Source organism: Rutidosis leptorrhynchoides, chromosome 2, assembly GCF_046630445.1.
Source record: "Rutidosis leptorrhynchoides isolate AG116_Rl617_1_P2 chromosome 2, CSIRO_AGI_Rlap_v1, whole genome shotgun sequence".
Lineage (NCBI taxonomy): Eukaryota > Viridiplantae > Streptophyta > Magnoliopsida > Asterales > Asteraceae > Rutidosis > Rutidosis leptorrhynchoides.
The window spans coordinates 301,737,430-301,756,550 of record NC_092334.1 but is presented as its reverse complement, the minus strand read 5'-3'; the positions used below and the strand labels follow the sequence as shown (position 1 = coordinate 301,756,550).

The 19,121-nt window shown below is 31.5% G+C and overlaps 3 protein-coding genes across 4 annotated transcripts; 1 reads left to right on the top strand and 2 right to left on the bottom strand.

Moving 5' to 3' along the window:
* Nucleotides 1–74: 74 nt before the first annotated feature.
* Nucleotides 75–3,117, top strand: LOC139888730 (BTB/POZ domain-containing protein At3g49900). The gene is made up of 4 exons (XM_071871722.1): nt 75–241; nt 645–714; nt 1,731–2,252; nt 2,476–3,117. Exons 1-4 carry the CDS (start codon nt 75–77, stop codon nt 3,115–3,117), a joined length of 1,401 nt encoding a protein of 466 aa, XP_071727823.1.
* Nucleotides 3,118–5,847: 2,730 nt separating this feature from the next.
* LOC139891823 (uncharacterized) lies at nt 5,848–8,937 on the bottom strand. 2 transcript variants are annotated; one of them, XM_071874831.1, is made up of 3 exons: nt 8,809–8,937; nt 7,872–8,443; nt 5,848–6,870 (listed from the first exon to the last, which is right to left on the bottom strand). In XM_071874831.1, exons 2-3 carry the CDS (start codon nt 8,436–8,438, stop codon nt 6,031–6,033), a joined length of 1,407 nt encoding a protein of 468 aa, XP_071730932.1. In that variant the 5' UTR covers nt 8,439–8,443; nt 8,809–8,937; the 3' UTR covers nt 5,848–6,030. The 2 variants fall into 2 exon arrangements, with proteins under 2 accessions (XP_071730932.1, XP_071730933.1); XM_071874832.1 differs by having other exon boundaries at nt 7,872–8,374.
* A 2,515-nt stretch (nt 8,938–11,452) lies between these two features.
* Nucleotides 11,453–11,908, bottom strand: LOC139888729 (uncharacterized). The gene has a single exon (XM_071871721.1). It carries the CDS (start codon nt 11,906–11,908, stop codon nt 11,453–11,455), a length of 456 nt encoding a protein of 151 aa, XP_071727822.1.
* Nucleotides 11,909–19,121: the final 7,213 nt, after the last annotated feature.

The window sequence follows — 19,121 nt, the reverse complement described above, 5'->3', positions numbered from 1 at the left end:
GTAACTTCAGTTGTTAGTCCTAATAACATAACGTACACTTTTATCCCCCTCATATTATATCTCAACAACCATATATGAAGTCTGAATTATTGGAAGATTGGCCAATTTTGAAGGTGGTGGAAACCATCTTTGAAGAACATTCGGGCGATGATTCATCATCCTCAACTACCCCTTCTTTCACCTCTCCTCACCCTCCTTTCTCCCCTTCCACCACCTCTCTTTGTTCTCGAGTTAAACTATGGTAGTAATTTGTATTCTTACAAAATATATATATATTCATTTCTATGACTAAAATGTTTTCTAGTGCCCAAATTCATAAACTTGACAATTTTTATATTTGTTATTCTTGTTTATGATTTTTGACTGTTTAAATTGGATATACATAACAGTTACAATTTGTCTGTGTTTAGATTCTTCTTCATGTATTTGTGCGATTTCAGTTTGACTTATTATTTTATTTTTATTATTATTATTATTATTTGTTTAGATGCAAAATTGATTTGATTTGAGAAAATATATTTTAATTTGACATAGAGTTCACCACATATTCAATTAGTTCTCCTTTGAATGTACTTAATTACATCGTAATTATGGTTTTAATTCAAACATGATTTACTTCAATTCTTTTTAATCTTACGTTTTAGGTCTCTCACTTATGGGACTGAAACCGATGTGACGGTACATGTTCAAGGTACAAATTTTCATTTACACAAGGTATGTACCACTTTTTCCAATATTATTACACTTTACAATTTATTTATTTATTTATTTTTTTTAATATTATTACACTTACAATTTTAATACTCCTATTTTATTCATAATACATAATTATAATAAAATATAGTTATAAATTGCAATTATAGATATAATTATACTTATAACTATAACTTAATTATTATTAGAATAATTATAATACGATTTATACATACATACATACATACATACATTATTATACATATATATGACATGACATATGAAGCTAAAAAACTACGTTCGAATTAATTGCCATCATCTGAAGATGAAACATTATGTTTTGCCTTTCTCAGTCACATATTTAATGTTCATAAATTAATTTTTATTATTAACTAATATAACATTGTACATTTAATAGCCTGCACAAAAAGTCGATGTCAAATGTTTATTTTATTTTTTTATTTTTATTATTATTATTTTTACTAGTATTTTATACTCCGTATTGAATCGATTAATTAAATCCATATATTATTCCCTACCATTAACGATATCACAGAATGTATATTATTTTATAGAATATAGACGTAGAGGACGGCTATTCTAGTTTATTATCTTTTTCTAGTTTTTAAGTCACGTAGCTTCTAATTTAGATTGATAATGGACATCATCTAAATATGTGTTAATAGACACATATTTATGTATTTTTTTATTAATCTAGTTTATTTTAATGCAATAGTGGAGTATTTATTATGTACTTTTATATTTTCCTGACGTGTTTTTAACCGGATCTTACGTGTGAATTAAGATTAAGATTAAGATAAGAATTTAAATTGGCTACAAAATCAATCAGTATTTATACTCGGTAAATAAATAGTAGGAGCTAGCTGACAAATAAAATAATATTCCTTTTTATTATATATTTGGAAAACGGTAATTCTATATTTAAGATCACTATTTAAAACACAGAGTTTTAATTTGCATCGGTGGTAATTTAGTGTAACAATTTGAAAATTTATTAAATTTTGCGTTACACATAGGATCCTCTGACGCGATGTAGCGGATATCTGAAACGGAAGTTAACGGAATCCTCCCAAGTTACTATATCTCCGCCGTTAAAAATAACATCTCACACGTTTACACTAGTTATGGACTTTTGTTACGGGGGCCACCTTTTTATTACACCATTCAATGTGGCTTCTCTTTTACTAGCAGCCGAGTTGTTGGAAATGACTCACGACTCAAAAAACGTAGACATCAATCTCCGACAAAAGACGGAAGCATACCTTTGTCGAACGGTTGCGGTTGACCATGATTATGGTGCCGTTGTTCTAAAGTCGTGTATGGGACTTTTGCCGGATATAGAGACAATAAGTGGAGTTGTAAGTCGATGTATAGCGGCTATGAAGTTAAATGTTGGTGTAGTTGGTGATGTTTCGACTTGGTTTGATGGTGTTCAAGACTTGTCCGGTCAGGACTTCAAATTGTTCGTTGCGGCCTTGCATTCTAGGTTGAATGGAAGTCATGATCTACTATATAAAATCGTCGACTTCTATATTAAGGTGTTTATTTATGTTTAATTTCATCCATTGATTTTTTATAGCCTTTAGATTCTCATTAATGTGCATAAAAGTGTTGCACGTAACAAATACGGAGTATATATCAATATAACGTGACGGTTATTGAAATGTACAACACTTTATCCACGTTAACGAGAGTTTTTAAAGTTGTGGCTAGAAACATCCTCTTTATATTTGTAATTTTAATTTTTAAATTTGAACATAGGAAAAAGGTGGGAAAATGAGTGAAGAGGAAGGAAGCAAGATATGCAATTACATAGATTGTTCAAATTTATCTCCCGAAACTCTAATGCACGCAGTTCAAAACCCTAGAATGCCGTTACGATTTGTAGTTCAAGCCATGTTTATCGAACAACTCAACACACGCCGCTCCGTTTTTTCGGCCACCCAAACCCTTAAAAACCACGGCTCGATCAAACACCCTTCGGCTACCAACTCTGTCACACTTGGTGCGATCCTCCAACGTGACGCCGCACTTCACCAGGTGGCGACTTTAAAAGCCACTATGGAGTATACTAGTTCAAGAATTCAAAGCTTGGAAGAAGAACTTGATGGCATGAGGAAGATTCTTAAGAAATCGGATACGGTCCAAGTTGCAAATGGGCGGGTTAAGTCGGAGAGTTTTCGGTTTAGTTCCGAGAGGAAAGTTGAAAGAGGGCAAAAAGGGTCGGTTTCTTCGGGTAGTTTTCCTGTTGTGGATATGGGAAATGATTCGGAGTATTCGGGTGATCAAGTGAGTCCGAGACGGTTTGGTAAGCGAGTTATGAACGGGTTAAAAAGTGCATTTCGTAAATCCAGTTTGGGACGTAACAGAGATGAACTGAAAACAGAGAAAAAGAGGAATTAGCTCTTGTTCAATAATGTAACGTGCCTACTGATTGATGAGTTAATTCTGTAAAGATGTAAGAATAGTTTATTTTATGCACTAGTCATTTGAGTCAAAACATGTTATTTTTTTTTTATTTTTTTATTTTTTTTATTACTTTTATTGAATATATGAGCATCTTGTCTTATATCAGTAATTTTGGCAAATTCAGTTGCCTAACAAGTTTAGTCAACAAAGTAGCGAGTCTAAGATCACAGAAGTGTTCGCCAATTATTGAAAACAAATTTTGCTCTAAGATGACCTGTAATTTGGGCAAATAAAGGTCCCTAGAGAACTGGAATAATTACAAACACGAACAAATTTGAATCAGTTGATATCTATAGTTTAAAAGTGTGAGACGCATTGATTGGATAAATGTAGGTACAAATATAGCCTAATCAAGCATAGATTGGGATGCTTCAAAATGTGTAGGAATTTGTTTATGGGATACTAAAGTTAATTTATGTTTAATACTACTACTATATAATAACCAAGTATAGAATAGATTGGGTAACAACTAAGGTTGTAAAAGACGCGAGCCGGGAACGCATCGGTTAAGATCTTGGAGGGACGAGTCGGTCGAGACGGGGACGCAACGCGGACACGTCGGGCATTGACCAACGTTGACTTTTGAAAATAGTTTTATTAAATATATATTTATATATAATATATTATATATAAATCGAATCTTAAAATATAAACTATATTTACAATAAACATGAATAAATCTTACAAAATAAAAATATATAATATTTTTTACTTTGACTGACTTTGACCACCTATGACCGAATTTGACCGATTTTTCCAACTTTGACTGACTTTTTCCGACTTTAACCAACTCTTTACTATTGACCATTTTTTCTGCCACGACGCATCGGTCATGCCTAAAAAAACGATGCGTCCGCCAAGTCGGCCGATGTTTGCAACACTTGTAACAACTAACAAGTCCTATAACAATACGTTGTTTGCTTTTGGGTTATTATAGTAATGGTTATGGTTATTCTAAAGTTGATAAATCGTAGGATTATGTTAATCTTTCTGCACCTCAAACATGTATTACTTTTGATAGTAGTGGTTATTCTAATGTCTAGGAACAGTTGCATTATAAGACTTTTACGCTCTTATTGACGAGTACAGAACAAGGATAGTTGTCCACACAAGAGACTCTAAGGGTGACCCGCTACAAGGCACAAGCTATAATAGCAAACTGTATGATTTGGTTTTGTTCATATTCATTTTCAGTGGCTTAGCTAAAAGTGAAAACTGCCGTTTATAATATGTTTTGGGTTTCTTGGAACGTTAATCCATTGTAGTTGGTTGATGCGGCTTTTCTAGAATATATATATATATATATATATATATATATATATATATATATATATATATATATATATATATATATATATATATATATATATATATATATATATATGGGTAGGATCAAGAGGGAAGTAACCAATCGGGGGGAAGCAAATAGTTTTTTTTTTTCGTTTTTTGAAAAAACTTTGTTCGCGAACATTATAGATGAGATGAAAATATGAACATTTAGTAGAGACACTTTGTGATAAATGTTTTTATTTTGGCGGGAAAACACTCGAAGAAGTAATATATAACAATTATCGTGTTTTTCGAGCGTATTTTGAGGTTTTAGCTATTGAGGTTTAGATATTAGGGTTTATAGGGTTTAGATATTAGGGTTTAGAAATTTAGGGTTTAGGGTTTAGATTTAGGGTTTAGATTTAGTTTTTAACACGAACAGTTTAGAGTTTAGGTTTTAGGGTTTAGGGTTTAGGGTTTGGTGTTTTGGGTTTATGGAATAAACCCAAAACACCAAACCCTAAACCCTAAACTCTAAATCGGGCTAAATTTTACTTCACAAAACATGGAGAAAAAAAACGTTCATATTCTTCACGAACAATATTATCTTGAATGTTATTTTTGTCGATCGTTTTCCCGCCTAAATAATAACATTCATCACGAAGTGTCTCTTCTAAATGTTCATATTTTCGTGTGATCTTGATGCCGGAAAAAAAAATTTCAAAAGAAACGAAAAAAAAATAAAAATTTTGCTTCCCCCCGCTTCCCCCCGATTGGTTACTTCCCCATCGATCCTGCCCCTATATATACATATACATATACATATACATATACATATACATATACATATATATATATATATATATATATATATATATATATATATATATATATATATATATATATATATATATATATATATATATATGTGACCTCTTACAAATTGTAAACCGGTTGTTTTGATGATGAGACACCGTACAGAAATGCCACATTAGTAAAAATACAGGTCGCATACAACTCCTCCTCATATAGTTGGATAGATTTTTGAAGACTACCTCAAGATTTTATACCATCAACATTTAGTAAAGTAAAATAAAGGTTAAATAAACTTTAGCCACAGATATTTATTTGTTAAACAACTTTTTTTCTTCAAAAATTTAAATTCAGTTTCGGTTTTGAAATTTGAATTTATTTCAATTCAGTTTTCAATTATATCTTCAAAAATTTCAAAACTGAGGAAACAAAACCGAAATAACTGAGGAAACGAAAAACTGAACTCATGAACACCATTGTACATATTGTACATATGATACATGACCAAAGATTCATGTACGAACAATAACTAGCAGGTATAATATCAGTAAATTGGAGTGAATCTATTGCAAATTTCTTTCCTACATTCTCAATTTGATACATATGAAATACAATATGTGCCTGATCAATATTATTTCTCTAACACTAAATGCACACTCATAGAGAACACAACCTACCACCGTTATATATATATATATAATGTACACAAAATAAGTATACTGTAAGCCCATAAAATGGGAAGAAAAAAAAAATATCTCTACATCATCACTTAGTATAAGGAAGTCTCCATCTTTTATGCCAATAAACTGAGACCCGTGGCCACAACGGAAACCCAAACGAGTAGTCAAGAGGTCGGTCAACAGGTCCCCCTACTATTAACGGCAACCATACGTATCTCGAGTCCCTTAAATCCGACGGGTTCCATCTATCCGCCATAAATATGAAAATACCCGGATACCCCTTTAAAGGAAGTACAAACGTACTTTGTGCAAAAAATGTTGTAACCTGAAATATTTTGTTACCACCTACACATGGGTTCCCCATGGTCTCCCACGGGCCCATAACAGATTCAGCCGCATGGGCCAGGGCCTCATTTGGGGCCCAACCTGTGCAACCCGAGGTGACCATGTAGTAAATCCCGTCATGTTTGAATAACGTTGGAGCTTCACGATGCCGGCCCACAAATATTCGTCTCATAACGTTTGTTACGTGAAGGTAATCTTGAGTGAGGGGCCCGATATGAAGCTCACTGTTGTCTTCTGAAGAGTATACTAAATACGCTACACCATCATCGTCTTTGAAAATTGTCATGTCTCGGCTTTCGAAACCGTGTGGCCTGAAACTTTTAATGTACTCGAAGGGCCCGGTAGGAGAATCGCTAATTGCGGTTCCAACGGACGCTTTGGTGTAATTGGTATCGTCTATATGCATCCACATTATATATTTACCTGTGTTGTCGTTATATATTACTTTTGGTCGTTCTAACACGTTAGACTTGTGAAGATCATGGGTCTCGTCTGTTTCTTCTGCGGCAAGAACAATACCCTCGTTTTTCCATGTCCATAGATCTTTTGAAGAATAGCAACCTACACCTATGATGTCAACCTGCGATGAAAACGATTATGCATGATCGAATTTGAAAGTTTCTAACAAGGATGAAGAGAAAGATTGTACTTACAGAGCAAACTTTTATGAAAGGCCAACACTCAATTTCAATTAAATGTGACAAAATAGACAGTGCAGGTTGAAAAATGCTTTACAACTTTCAATCAATAACTAATGTGTTAAACCAATATAAGTTTTTGAATCCGAAAAATTTCTGAAGTTGTAAAGAGTAAATTTGCTCTTTGGACTACATTTGACCTGTTCAACCTATTTGACCTTTTCTCTCTTCCCTTTTTATCTAAACTATTCAATTTGAGTCATTTGAGTTGAAAAATTGTAAGTGAACGGGTTAACTCGTCGCCTTTAGAGTACATGATAATGAATTAAGATGAATTAATACGACCATCATAATCCATTCATCTCCATTAACTCACAATATGCAAGTTTTGAATGTAAGAATGACACTCATACAAGTTTTGAAATGTGACGATTATTAGAAACAGGTTAGTAAAAAGTCCATTAGCTCAATATTTCAGAAAATTACTTGATTAACTTCTAAGAATACCAGTGACCAAATCAACCAAAAAAAAAGGTCATTATTGTTGTATTGCAGTACCGTTCGATCACCAAAATACCAATGAGGTGCTAATATAAGTTACATCACAACAGTGTTCCGGAACTCGGAATTACTCGGCGAGTACTAGATCAAACTCGATCAAAACTGGGCCAAACCTCGGGATTATTTGGAAAATCTACGCTAAAACTATGAAAATTGGTCAAAACTCGGTCAAAATTTGGTCAAAATCAGTCGAAGTCAAACTTGGTCAACATTCGAGTAATCTGCTAGTTACTCTCCGAGTTGCCGATTATTCCCTAGAAAGTGCCCAACTGAGTAAACCCCAAGTAGAGAGTTTTTCAACCTTGCATGATAGGGAAAAGCATCTAATGTCTGTGTATATATACTTATACATACATACTACAAAAACAGTTAGAATACTAACCCGTGCAGCTGCCTTTTTATGAGCATGGTAAGTGGGTCCGTCTTTGTATTCACCATACCAATAATAGGTCCTCGATCGATAATCATATAGAATACCTCCACCATGAGCTTGAATAGGATTCCCATCCGTATCCAACCAGATTCTACCAGGATGATAATAATAACTCTCGTTACCGGCGTCCTTAATCGGGTCAATTGCAGTCCTTTGACCAGGAAAGAAAATGTATCTAAGTTGCGAAGACTCATCAAAAAACTCTTCCATTAAAGTAGTTGGTTTCTTAGGTTTTCGTTTTATAGCACGTGGGGACCGTTTCCTTGGAGGAGGAATCTTAATCGCCTCATCCTCCACTTCAACAAGTTCACGATAAATTGGATCAAGGCTCGTGTGCATTGAAGTTGTTACCACACCTTGACTATGTTGACTTTGATTCAAGAAATAAAAGTAGAACAAAACAAGGCATCCTATAAAGCAGCTGCATACAACGGATAACTTATATCTACTTCCTGCATACCAATGTAAAGTGGTTGGTTTCTTGTACTTGTTCCTCATCCTCATTTTATTCTCCATTTAACCTTCAGAATAAAATAATAATGCTGCAGTTAAGAAAAGGTAACCTATGTATGAATTATTATTTATTATACACTTGAGATGATATTTATTTTCCCATTAGTAAAAGATTCAACATAGTACTATTAAATTTCTAATCTTGAACTACGAGTATATTATAACTATCAATCAATTGAATTATTATGTTTACCGAAGCCATAAAAGTTTGCCGAATTGGTAATCAAAAGGTCAAATGATTGGTACTTAATTAATTATGTTGTGAAATATGTTACAAACTAAAACCCTAATTGTAAGTTTAGGAACCCCACTCAAGCATCACTGAATTAAAGCAAAATCAATGTAAAAGATTAGATATTTGAAGAAAGTTTACCTGACACCATTGATAAACAAATGATTAATTGTTGATGAAGGTGAAGCAAGTTCCGATCAGTTCAGAAATCTGTAAAAATGGTTTCTTGAGACCCAATTTTGGATCTGAAAATGGTGGATAATGGTTAATGGTTAATTGATTGTGACTAGCGAACAAATTTTTGGTCAAATTGTTTCTCTCTCACTAGATGAACATAAATCTAGTATTTTTCAAATGATGAATCTCTGCTTTTATGTACAACATGATGATGATTATTTCAACAACTAAATTGGTTAAAGTAAACTTATTTAGAAATTAGAATATATAATTAAAGGAATAATCAGTATTATTGCATCACTGTCTGATGGTTCACCGCCAAGTGGAATAATTTTACACCGATACAGAATACGGATAGTCCCAATCGACCCCCCCTCCCCCCCTATATCTGACATCTCTGTATTCTTTTTAATAAATAAATAAAATAATAAATAAATAATAATACTCCCTAATATTATTTAGTTTCTTGTTTGAGAAAATTGCGCGGATAGTCCCTATAGTTTGTAGCACCCAGCGTAAATAGACAAAGTTGGTGATTTGAGTGTGGATAGTCCTTGTGACTTAAAGTGGAGCAAGGATAGCCCAGTTCACTAATACTGTTAACTTTTTCCGTTAAAACTGAATCATGTACCATGAGGGTATTTTCATCAACATATAACGAATTCTTCAACATATATAATTATATATATTGAAATATTTCTTCAACATATACCAATTTCCTACATTAAAATCAAATTATCAGAGTAAAATAACAAAATCAAATTATCAAAGTAAAATTCCAATCTCATCAGTTGTAGAAACAAATTCCAATTTAATCATTTTATACTCCGTATTTTATACTCATACTCGTGTCCACAACTAAGAGTTGGAATTGTACGGATTTTGCATCGCGATTTGCAGATTCGATGGCTCCTTTAAACCATTCTTGAAGACTAGGAGCTTTAAGCACTTTCTTAATAACAACTTCAACTGGTAACGCTGCCGTCGTTGTCTTCTTTTTGGTGGATATTTGCGTGACGGCCGGATCAAATTTTTGGTGCTCAAGAACAAATAAAGATATAATTTTTGTGGGTTTTCATGAAATTGGGATAAAGATCTGAGTTTTCAGTTGATAAAGATATACTAATTTTTGTTGATAAAGATCTGAGTTTGTTTTCAGTTGATAAAGATATAATTCGATGGCTCATGAACAAATAAAGATAGTAATTTTTTGTGGGTTTTTCATGAAACTGGTAACTGACTATTTTTTTTTTATTACTTTTATTTGATGTGCTATTTTTGGTGGATTATGTGGTGGGATTGGCAGATTCTTTTGTTGTTTATAGGCTTATGGGAATCAAATCAAAGAATCCAACAATAAATTTCATGTCGTAAATGATGGGAGTTTAAATGAACACAGTTAAAAATAACTGTCACCGATTTTTGAATCAATCATCACCTAATTGTACAATGAGAGCATACCCACGACAAAGCTTCATTTTTTTTTCAACAAACCCACAAATTAACGATGAAGCGATGATGAAGAAGATTAAACAGCGTAGATGGATTACCTAGATCTAGATGCGAAAATATAAATGTTACAGATCCTTCTTCATATTTTTCCATAAATCTTCATCTTCACTGAACCTTCTTTATCATCTTCACCAGAATGTTCACCAAAATCAATAACTGTCACCGATTTTTGAATCAATCATCACCACCGAACTCTTAATCTACCTTCAATGAAATTAGGGTTCGTTTTTTTTTTTTTTTTTTTTTTTTTTTTTTTGTTAAAGATGGAAGATAAAGGATTGAGGTGTTTGTAATCTCACTTATTTCCAGGTTTGATTTTAACATTTTCATTCGGGAGGGAATTGTTTAAAGAAATGAAGAAATTGAAGAGATTGAATACGGAAAGAAGTAGTATTTAATTGAGATTAAAAGGAAAAGTAGGTGGGTGGGTGGGGATATCAAGAGGGAATTGTTTAAAGACTAAAATACCCTCATGTGAAAGGCACGTGGGAATGGGTTAACAGAGCAATCAAACAGAAAACGTTAATTGGGCTATCCTTGCACAACATTTCAAAAATAATAACTATCTAACCCCAAATCACCAACTTTGTCTATCCACGCTGGGTGCTACAAACCACAAGGACTATCCGCGCAATTTTCTCTTCTTGTTTTAGTTTTTTTCCAATTCATATATGATTCAACTCTTGTCTACTGCACCATATTTATATTTTTTTATATTTATATTTATATTTATACTCCGTAATTTTTTAATCTTTATTCCTTTTAATTTATTACATTCCCTTTTATTTTTTATAACGACTAACTAGAACTATATACTACTCTCTCTTTCTCAAAATAAATATCTACCTTGCAATTTGTATATGTCCCAAAATAATTGTCTACTTTTAAAAAATAACTTTAATTTACCCTCATTTATTACTCTCTTTCATTCATATCTTTAATAAATTCAGTCAAACATACCTTTAATATAAGGACAAAACTGATATTTATCACACATATCTTAAATTCAACAAAAATTTCTACCAAACACTTAATTTGGGACGGAGAGAGTAGCAAACAATTAACATTAACAATAATAAAATAATTTTACATTAGCTCACTTATCCAGATTTTCAAAAGAAGACTTATAATTGGAACGTCTAAGTTGAATATACATATCTTGTTGATGTTTATATGGATGTTCCCATTCACCATCCCATTTGTATGTATTCCATAGTGGATGTGTTGGAGGTACCGGATAACACCCTTGCAAGTCCACTTTCACAAAGTGGTTACCATATACACGAGCAATTACACATATATTATGTTGTTGCGACTCTGGTGACCAAAGTGGAAAACATGTTGTATCTCCTAAATTGCTCAAAAAAAGCAAAACCACATTGTACCTTGAAGCAATTAGAAAACCCATTGACGGCAAACTCATCCAATACCTTTCAATTGCCATAGTATCTGGTGGAATATCGATCGCTTGATAAAGTTCTTGCAATTCAACTATTCCAAACATCTCAGTGTAAGTTGTTTGGTGCATTGTCAATTCTTCTAGCAACTCCATTCTAATTTGTCGTCAACAGTTTTCATGAAGATCAAGAAATGAAGCTACAGATCTAAATCCACAGTTCCCGTCACCTAATACGTTGTGTATGTTCGTTACGAACGGTTGAAATATATATGGAATTTGATCCAACAATGGATCTGGAAAAAAAAGGTCGTTGTACGTAAGAACTATGCCTGGCGGGTTCTTGGTTCAAGTCTGGTATATTGAACCTACCTCGTGCATAAGAACTATGTCTTGCAGGTTCATGTTGTTGGTTAAATGAAGCCTTTTGTTTTTATACCTTTACACTTGGACGCCCACGAGTATTATTGTGAACAGCAGGTTCTAGAATATGAGAGAACATGCCCAACTCAGGGTCGTTATGAAAATTGCCATCTTGTGCTGGTATACACGACGAAAACGAAAGTATCTTCCAAAAACTGTCAATCGACTCTAATGGAATAAACATACCTGCATTTAAATAACTTGAAAGTTCGTGGGCACACGGTAGCCCAAAACACGTCCTTAGCTGACAACCACAATTCTCATTTGTTATTTCAAGCCCGTTCAGATGCCCAAGTTCAGCATGGATTTTTTTATAGCAGTAATGGAAACACAATTCCGTAATAGCTGGAAACTTGGATGGTCATATTTCGACTATCGAAAAATTCTGCTTCGTTTTTTCTTTATCCATCAAGACGAATGCTATTGAAAATGTCTTGTTGGTAGAAGTAACACCAACAATTTCAAAAAATGGCAACTTATAAATATTTGTATTGTACGTAGCATCCATCAATAAAATGTGCGGAAATGTACGAAATATTTCATATGAAACCGGATGGATCCAAAATAATTCTTCTAATTGATTAGTAGAATTATTTGTACGATACTGAAAGTCATAGCCTTTTAACTTCAAAAATGACATTACTACCTGTATAGGAGTCATATTTGCTTGACTGATCGCGCGAAGTTTTTCTTTTGCTTTATACACCGTTTTACTTGAAGATACATTTTCTGGATTCCGCTCCTTCAACGACGCAAGAATTTCACTAGGCTTTACATTATTATTTGACAAATCTTTGACGAAACGAAATTCATCATTAGTCAATCGCATTGCATATGCATGACCTTCCATATACATTATACGTTCATGATTATGTAGTGGATTTTTCATTGTTATCCACCAAAAACCATGTGTTTTTGAAAACTTTGCTACCATCTCAAATTTACAGTCTATTTTTTTACTTGGTAAACTTTTTTCCGGTGTTGTTTTACTTTTGAATATACCGCCACGCTCACACATAAATATAATTTTGGCTAAGTAACCGTTTTTTGTTTTTGATCTTTTGATGATAATAACTTGACTATGAGAACGTGCCTCCTTTTTCACCCATTCAATCAATTCTTCACGATTGCTGAACACCTGAAATTGTGAATTTATTTAGTTTGAACTTGAAAACAAAATATGATTTAAATTGACATTGTATATAATATTTTACCTGATCGGTGGAAAAATCTGACACACTTGACATCTTTTTCTTGTTAGGTTATGAATCGATATAAGTTTTGAATGTTTAAATGTTATGAAACTATCAATATAAGTTTGTAGCTTTTGAATGTTTAAATGTTTTGAATGTTCAATGTTATGAAAGTATTCAATAGAAGTTTGCCTAATATAGTTACCAAAATTTCAACTTTAACTGTAGTCCCGTCAAATAATTCAAGCTTTAACTTTAGTCCCGTCAAATAATTCAAGCTTTAACTTTAGTCCAGTCAAATAATTATAGCTTTTGCTTTAGTCGCGTCAAATAATTCAAATTTATATTTAAAGAAAAAATAAATGTATAGAAAGACGTTAAAACTAAATTATAAAGTTAAAAAAAAATACATATAAAGCAACTAAATTAAGTTGATAATGTTAGCCCATCAATTTGCCCATCATCTTATACTTTTTTCCATGCTTCAAAAATAATTGAAAAATATAATAAAACAAAATTGCATATAGATGATTTGAGATTAGAGTAGGACCCGTTAGTTATATAGATATTCAGTTAATTTTTTTTTTTTTTTCGATTAGTCCCATCAGGGAGGGTAAGAGGGGTATGACCCTACAGAGTATTTTACAATGTACTACCACAGCATCTATGTCACCGCAAAATTGGGGCCTTCAATATTTTGATTGTAACCGTATATTTCTAAACTAGTAAAATGACCCGTGAAAACCAGTGGCGATTCCAGAATAAAAATTTAATGAGGTCTCAAAAAACTTATTCGATAACTTACTTGCACAAATATTGAATGTCTCGGGTCCAATCGGGTCGGGTCGGGATATTGGATAGTACTCACAAAAGGTTGTTCATATTTTTTTACTATTGTCATTACAACAACCACCATACAAAATGATATCATTTATACAAAAACGGAATTGATATTTTCACAAATATTAACCCCTATTCAAAAATATCATATATTTAATACAATCAACTCTAAAAGTAAGTTTTTACTTTTGTCTACGAGATTTCATACGATAAAATTCATCCATAATTGCATCATTGCTAATATAATCTAACAAAAATTTCTCAATATATGCAAGTAGATAATCATTCACAAATCGAAGTATCTTAACATGTTAATAATAATTGTCAAATTCAAAACCAAAAGACAATTTTATTGATACATCAGTACCAAAAATTTACAGTACGAAAAAACAATTTTATTAATTACATTAGTATCAAAAAAGATCATTCATCTAAGAAAACTAATTACAAACATATATACATGGTACACCAATAAAATTAAAATATATACATGATACATTAGTACTAAAAAATTGCAATTATAAACAATATAAATACTATGTACTTAAATGAAAGATCAGTACTAAAAAGTTACAATTATAAACATAAACTAAACATATATACTTAAATGAAAATCAATCATTTGAGAAACTAATTATAAACATGTATACATGATACATCATTAGTAAAAAAGCTCAACTAAGTTACTTTTTTAGAAAGGCAATTTATTGATATTAATTAGTTATATATATATATATATATATATATATATATATATATATATATATATATATATATATATATATATATATATATATATATATATATTTATATACATCCATACAAAAGGAGTAGTGCAACCTTATGAATGTACATATACTTACATAATAATGGATGACTCGGATGAAGAGGGAAGGACACGAAATTAGGAATGACGAAATGAAATCACATATGCTCATCGATGGTCGCTAGATACAAAGGAAATAGAAAATTGGATAACAACAATAACAACAACAACAACAACAACAAAACACAATACCACAAAGTGAGGTATGAAGGAGGTAAGATGTAGACAATCCTCCTCCTATCCTAGAATAAAGACAAGTCATTTTTCTACCTAGAGTGAAACACCCCAAGAGTATTAAAAGTCATCACTCTCAATGTTCTATGGATAGAGAGATTGCATTTAAAAGCACTTCCAGTCTATAAGTAGGAAAACTTTAAAATAATATAATAAAATTAAAATGAGACGCCACGGAAATAGTATAATTAAATTTCCATTGGTTTTAAAACCTGTCTGAAATTAAATTTAGACTCTAAGCGGCAGTCAAGTCGCCAATAAATCGACACTTAATGTTCGACTCACTTAATAGAGTCAATTGAATATTGGATAAGGCTAAGTTTATTTTTGTTTAAATATATAAATTGCCCATACTATAAAATTTTAAGCGGGCTAATTTCAAATATTTTAATAGTTCAAACTATGAATTTTTAAAATCTAAAAATATATGGGGTCACATTATTATATTTAGTGGTGTCCTATATAGAAAAAATATTTTATTGTGATAATTTTCGAAAAATTAGTGGTGCCACAGGACCCCGTAGGTGTACTCCTACACTCGTCACTGGTGGAAACACGGGTTTGTTTAAACGAAACAGTTTAAGTTTAATGATACGTTTTAGGTATTAAGTGAATGTAAATGTTAAAGTCATTTAGTTTATTGCTCCGTGAAACCACGAATTCTGACTAAGAAACTTGTCGTTGATTTTACAAACATAAAGTTCGCTCGAAGTTGAATATTTATATTTATATTTTTAATAATAATAATAATTATTATTATTAATAATAATAAATGTCTTTTAAATTTTTTTAGAAAAATAAAATTACATTTTAGGAGAGAATAATATTTCATTATATAAAATATTTTGTATTATTTATTTAATTAATTTAATATTAATATATAATTATGGCATCATTATTATAAAAAGTAAAGGGTAATTTAGCTTAATGATGATGTCATCATTTTAGAGGTTTATTAGACTATATAGATGTTTTGATAGTTTTATTTATTTTAGTTTTAAAAGAAAAGAAGAAAAAAATTAGTGTTCACTTTTTTTTAAAAAAGAAAAAGCAAGACAAAAAAACTGGAAAGAAAATTTTGTCTAAATTTATCTAATTAGACAAAATTTTGTCCAATTTTTTACATTAGTGTTATCTAAATAAAAAAGATGTTACTTCCTTTTATTTCATTTCATTTCATTTCTCTTCACTTCATTCTTTTCTTAGAAAACTCGAAACAAAGTCTAAATTCAAAGTGAGTGAAATCAAAAACTAAAATAAGTCAAACTGGATTTGTATTCAAGTTTTAGTTTGATTTTGAATTTGAGTTTAAATTTTTTAAATTTGATAAAACCAAAAACAAAAATTAATACTGTTAATAATATATTATGGGGAAAATTATTTTTATAGTATACATAGATGTTGGTTAGTAATCAAATGATAATATTCAAATGTTAATCACTTTGTTTTGATGGTGACACCAAGCCTTAAGTACTTAATGCGTATAGAACAATACAAGTTCACAAACCTACATGATCTCTAGCAAACGACCAATACACATAATAAACAAGTCAAAAAGAGTCCTTTGCAAAACCCAAGTAGTACACAGCTAGGTCCACGATCGACCGCAGGTCTGATCGTGGGTGTCCTGTACCACGGTTTATGAGAAACTATGACGACCAAGAAAATTTCGACTAATTTTAAATCAAACTCTCGATACGATTTAATATTTTGACACGACAAGCAAAGTCTGTAATGTTGAGTCTAAATTTTTTTTTACTGTTTTCATTAAATTATTTGACCTTCGACTGTTCCTGACGATTCACGAATAATTACTTGTAAATTAAAATGTAATTATATATTTTACGAATTTTGATTTCATTATTTAGAAATACTCATTTTATTTTTTCCTTAAGCAAGTTAATAACGAATATTTATATATCAACAAATGTAGGTTAATACATGTAATATATATACATGTTATATATATATATATATATATATATATATATATATATATATATATATATAAATTCTATACATAATTATTTATATAAATATTGTAATATAAGTAATTTATAAAATTATTATATATAAAAATTTATAATACTTCATTTTATGTATTAATATTAATTTGTTATATCGATATTATTAGTATTAATATCATTACTAACACTATTATTAATAATTATTATTATTAAAAATTATTATTGTTATTATCATTGTTAATAAAATTTATTATAATAATAATTATTCTTAATATTAACAATATTATTATTAATATAATTAGTAATTATTAGTATTAAATATAATATATAAAAATAAATAATTACGCGTGAATTTTGTTAGAGATCACAATCAATTTCGTTTTTTCTGCCATTCTATTTTACTCGTGATTTATTGTCGACAAACAAATTTGTGTGGGTACCAGAAAAGTAGTGTAAATCAATTTCTGCTGTTGCTTGATCTATCCATTTTCTCTCTATGTAATATATATACATATACAACGCATACACTTAGATGGATGCATACACTAAAATAAATCAAACACCACCCACACTCATTCATCCACCATCTTCACTCTATCCACCGTTCATAATGTACACCGCTGACGACCACCACCACCTATGATTGTGACGCCCCGTACAAAATTAACGTGTATGGATCATCAACAACAGGATCATTACAAGGTCAAACACTATATGCTGTTTTAAAATAAGTTTGCATTCATAAGAAAAGGTGACGTCATAACCAACATCAAATGTTTAACATACGATAGTGGGCTTCTACGAATAAAAGGCAATAATAATAGTACGTGACCCAATGGTCATTACAAATCCATTGTTTCAAAAGTAACATAGTTTGAATGCAAAATGAATGTTTCATGCGGAGTCATCTCTAACAGAAGCAGCGGGTGTCTGCACAGCAATACTACAACAGCGGAAGTAATCAAACCTCTAAGCACCAGAGAAAACATGCTTAAAAACGTCAACACGAATGTTGGTGAGCTATAGTTTAAGTATAACAGTAATGTAAGGTAGGCTACGAGATTTCAGTGTTTAAAAATAGTATGAAAAGTATATGTTCAACCGTGGGCACTTAGTAACTAACTTAACGTAATATCACCCCCTAAAAGTACACTTGGCGAGTGCGTAAGTTTACGAAGTATTAAATATCCGTTAAATGCTAGCGCTACTAGCCCGAGTGGTAATGTCAAACCCTATGGATCTATATCTAAGATTCGCGTTCACCGGTTCAAAGACCAATGACTAAACGTTACCGAGCTAAGGGGAAAGTTTATGCCGTTGTATAACCTACACATATATAAAGTTTAAGTACTCGTGCCTAGTATGTAAAATGTAACACGCGCATGTATTCTCAGTTCCCAAAATAGTTAAAGTAAAAAAGAGATGCTATAACTCACAGTGAAAAGTAGTAAAGTCGGTACGAGATAAGTAAGCAAGTAGTTGGTCCGAAAGGTCCTCAACCAAAGTCAAAAGTTACTAAGTCAGTAAATCGTTCCCAAAGGTTTAAAATTATGTAAATTAAGTCTTAAGTATCATCATCATTCATCATTAATCAAAAAGTGTAAAGTAAGTTTCAATCAAGAATAGAGTTTGAAACAAAGGCTGAATTCGTTCAGCCGCCATGACCTCTATACAAACTGAAATGAGGTGAGACCAGTGGCCATGGCTCCGTATATGAGTCCCCTAGTGTTTGAACAATTTCCAGAACCAAACTCGTCTTCTTTTGACCGTGGAGATGGTTTAAGTGCGAGTAGGTCAGAAATTTCAGCACAACGTTAAAAGGGCGTAGTGACTTTCGGAAGGCTATAAATCCTAAACCGTAACTCGAATTAAGACGAGGCCTAAAC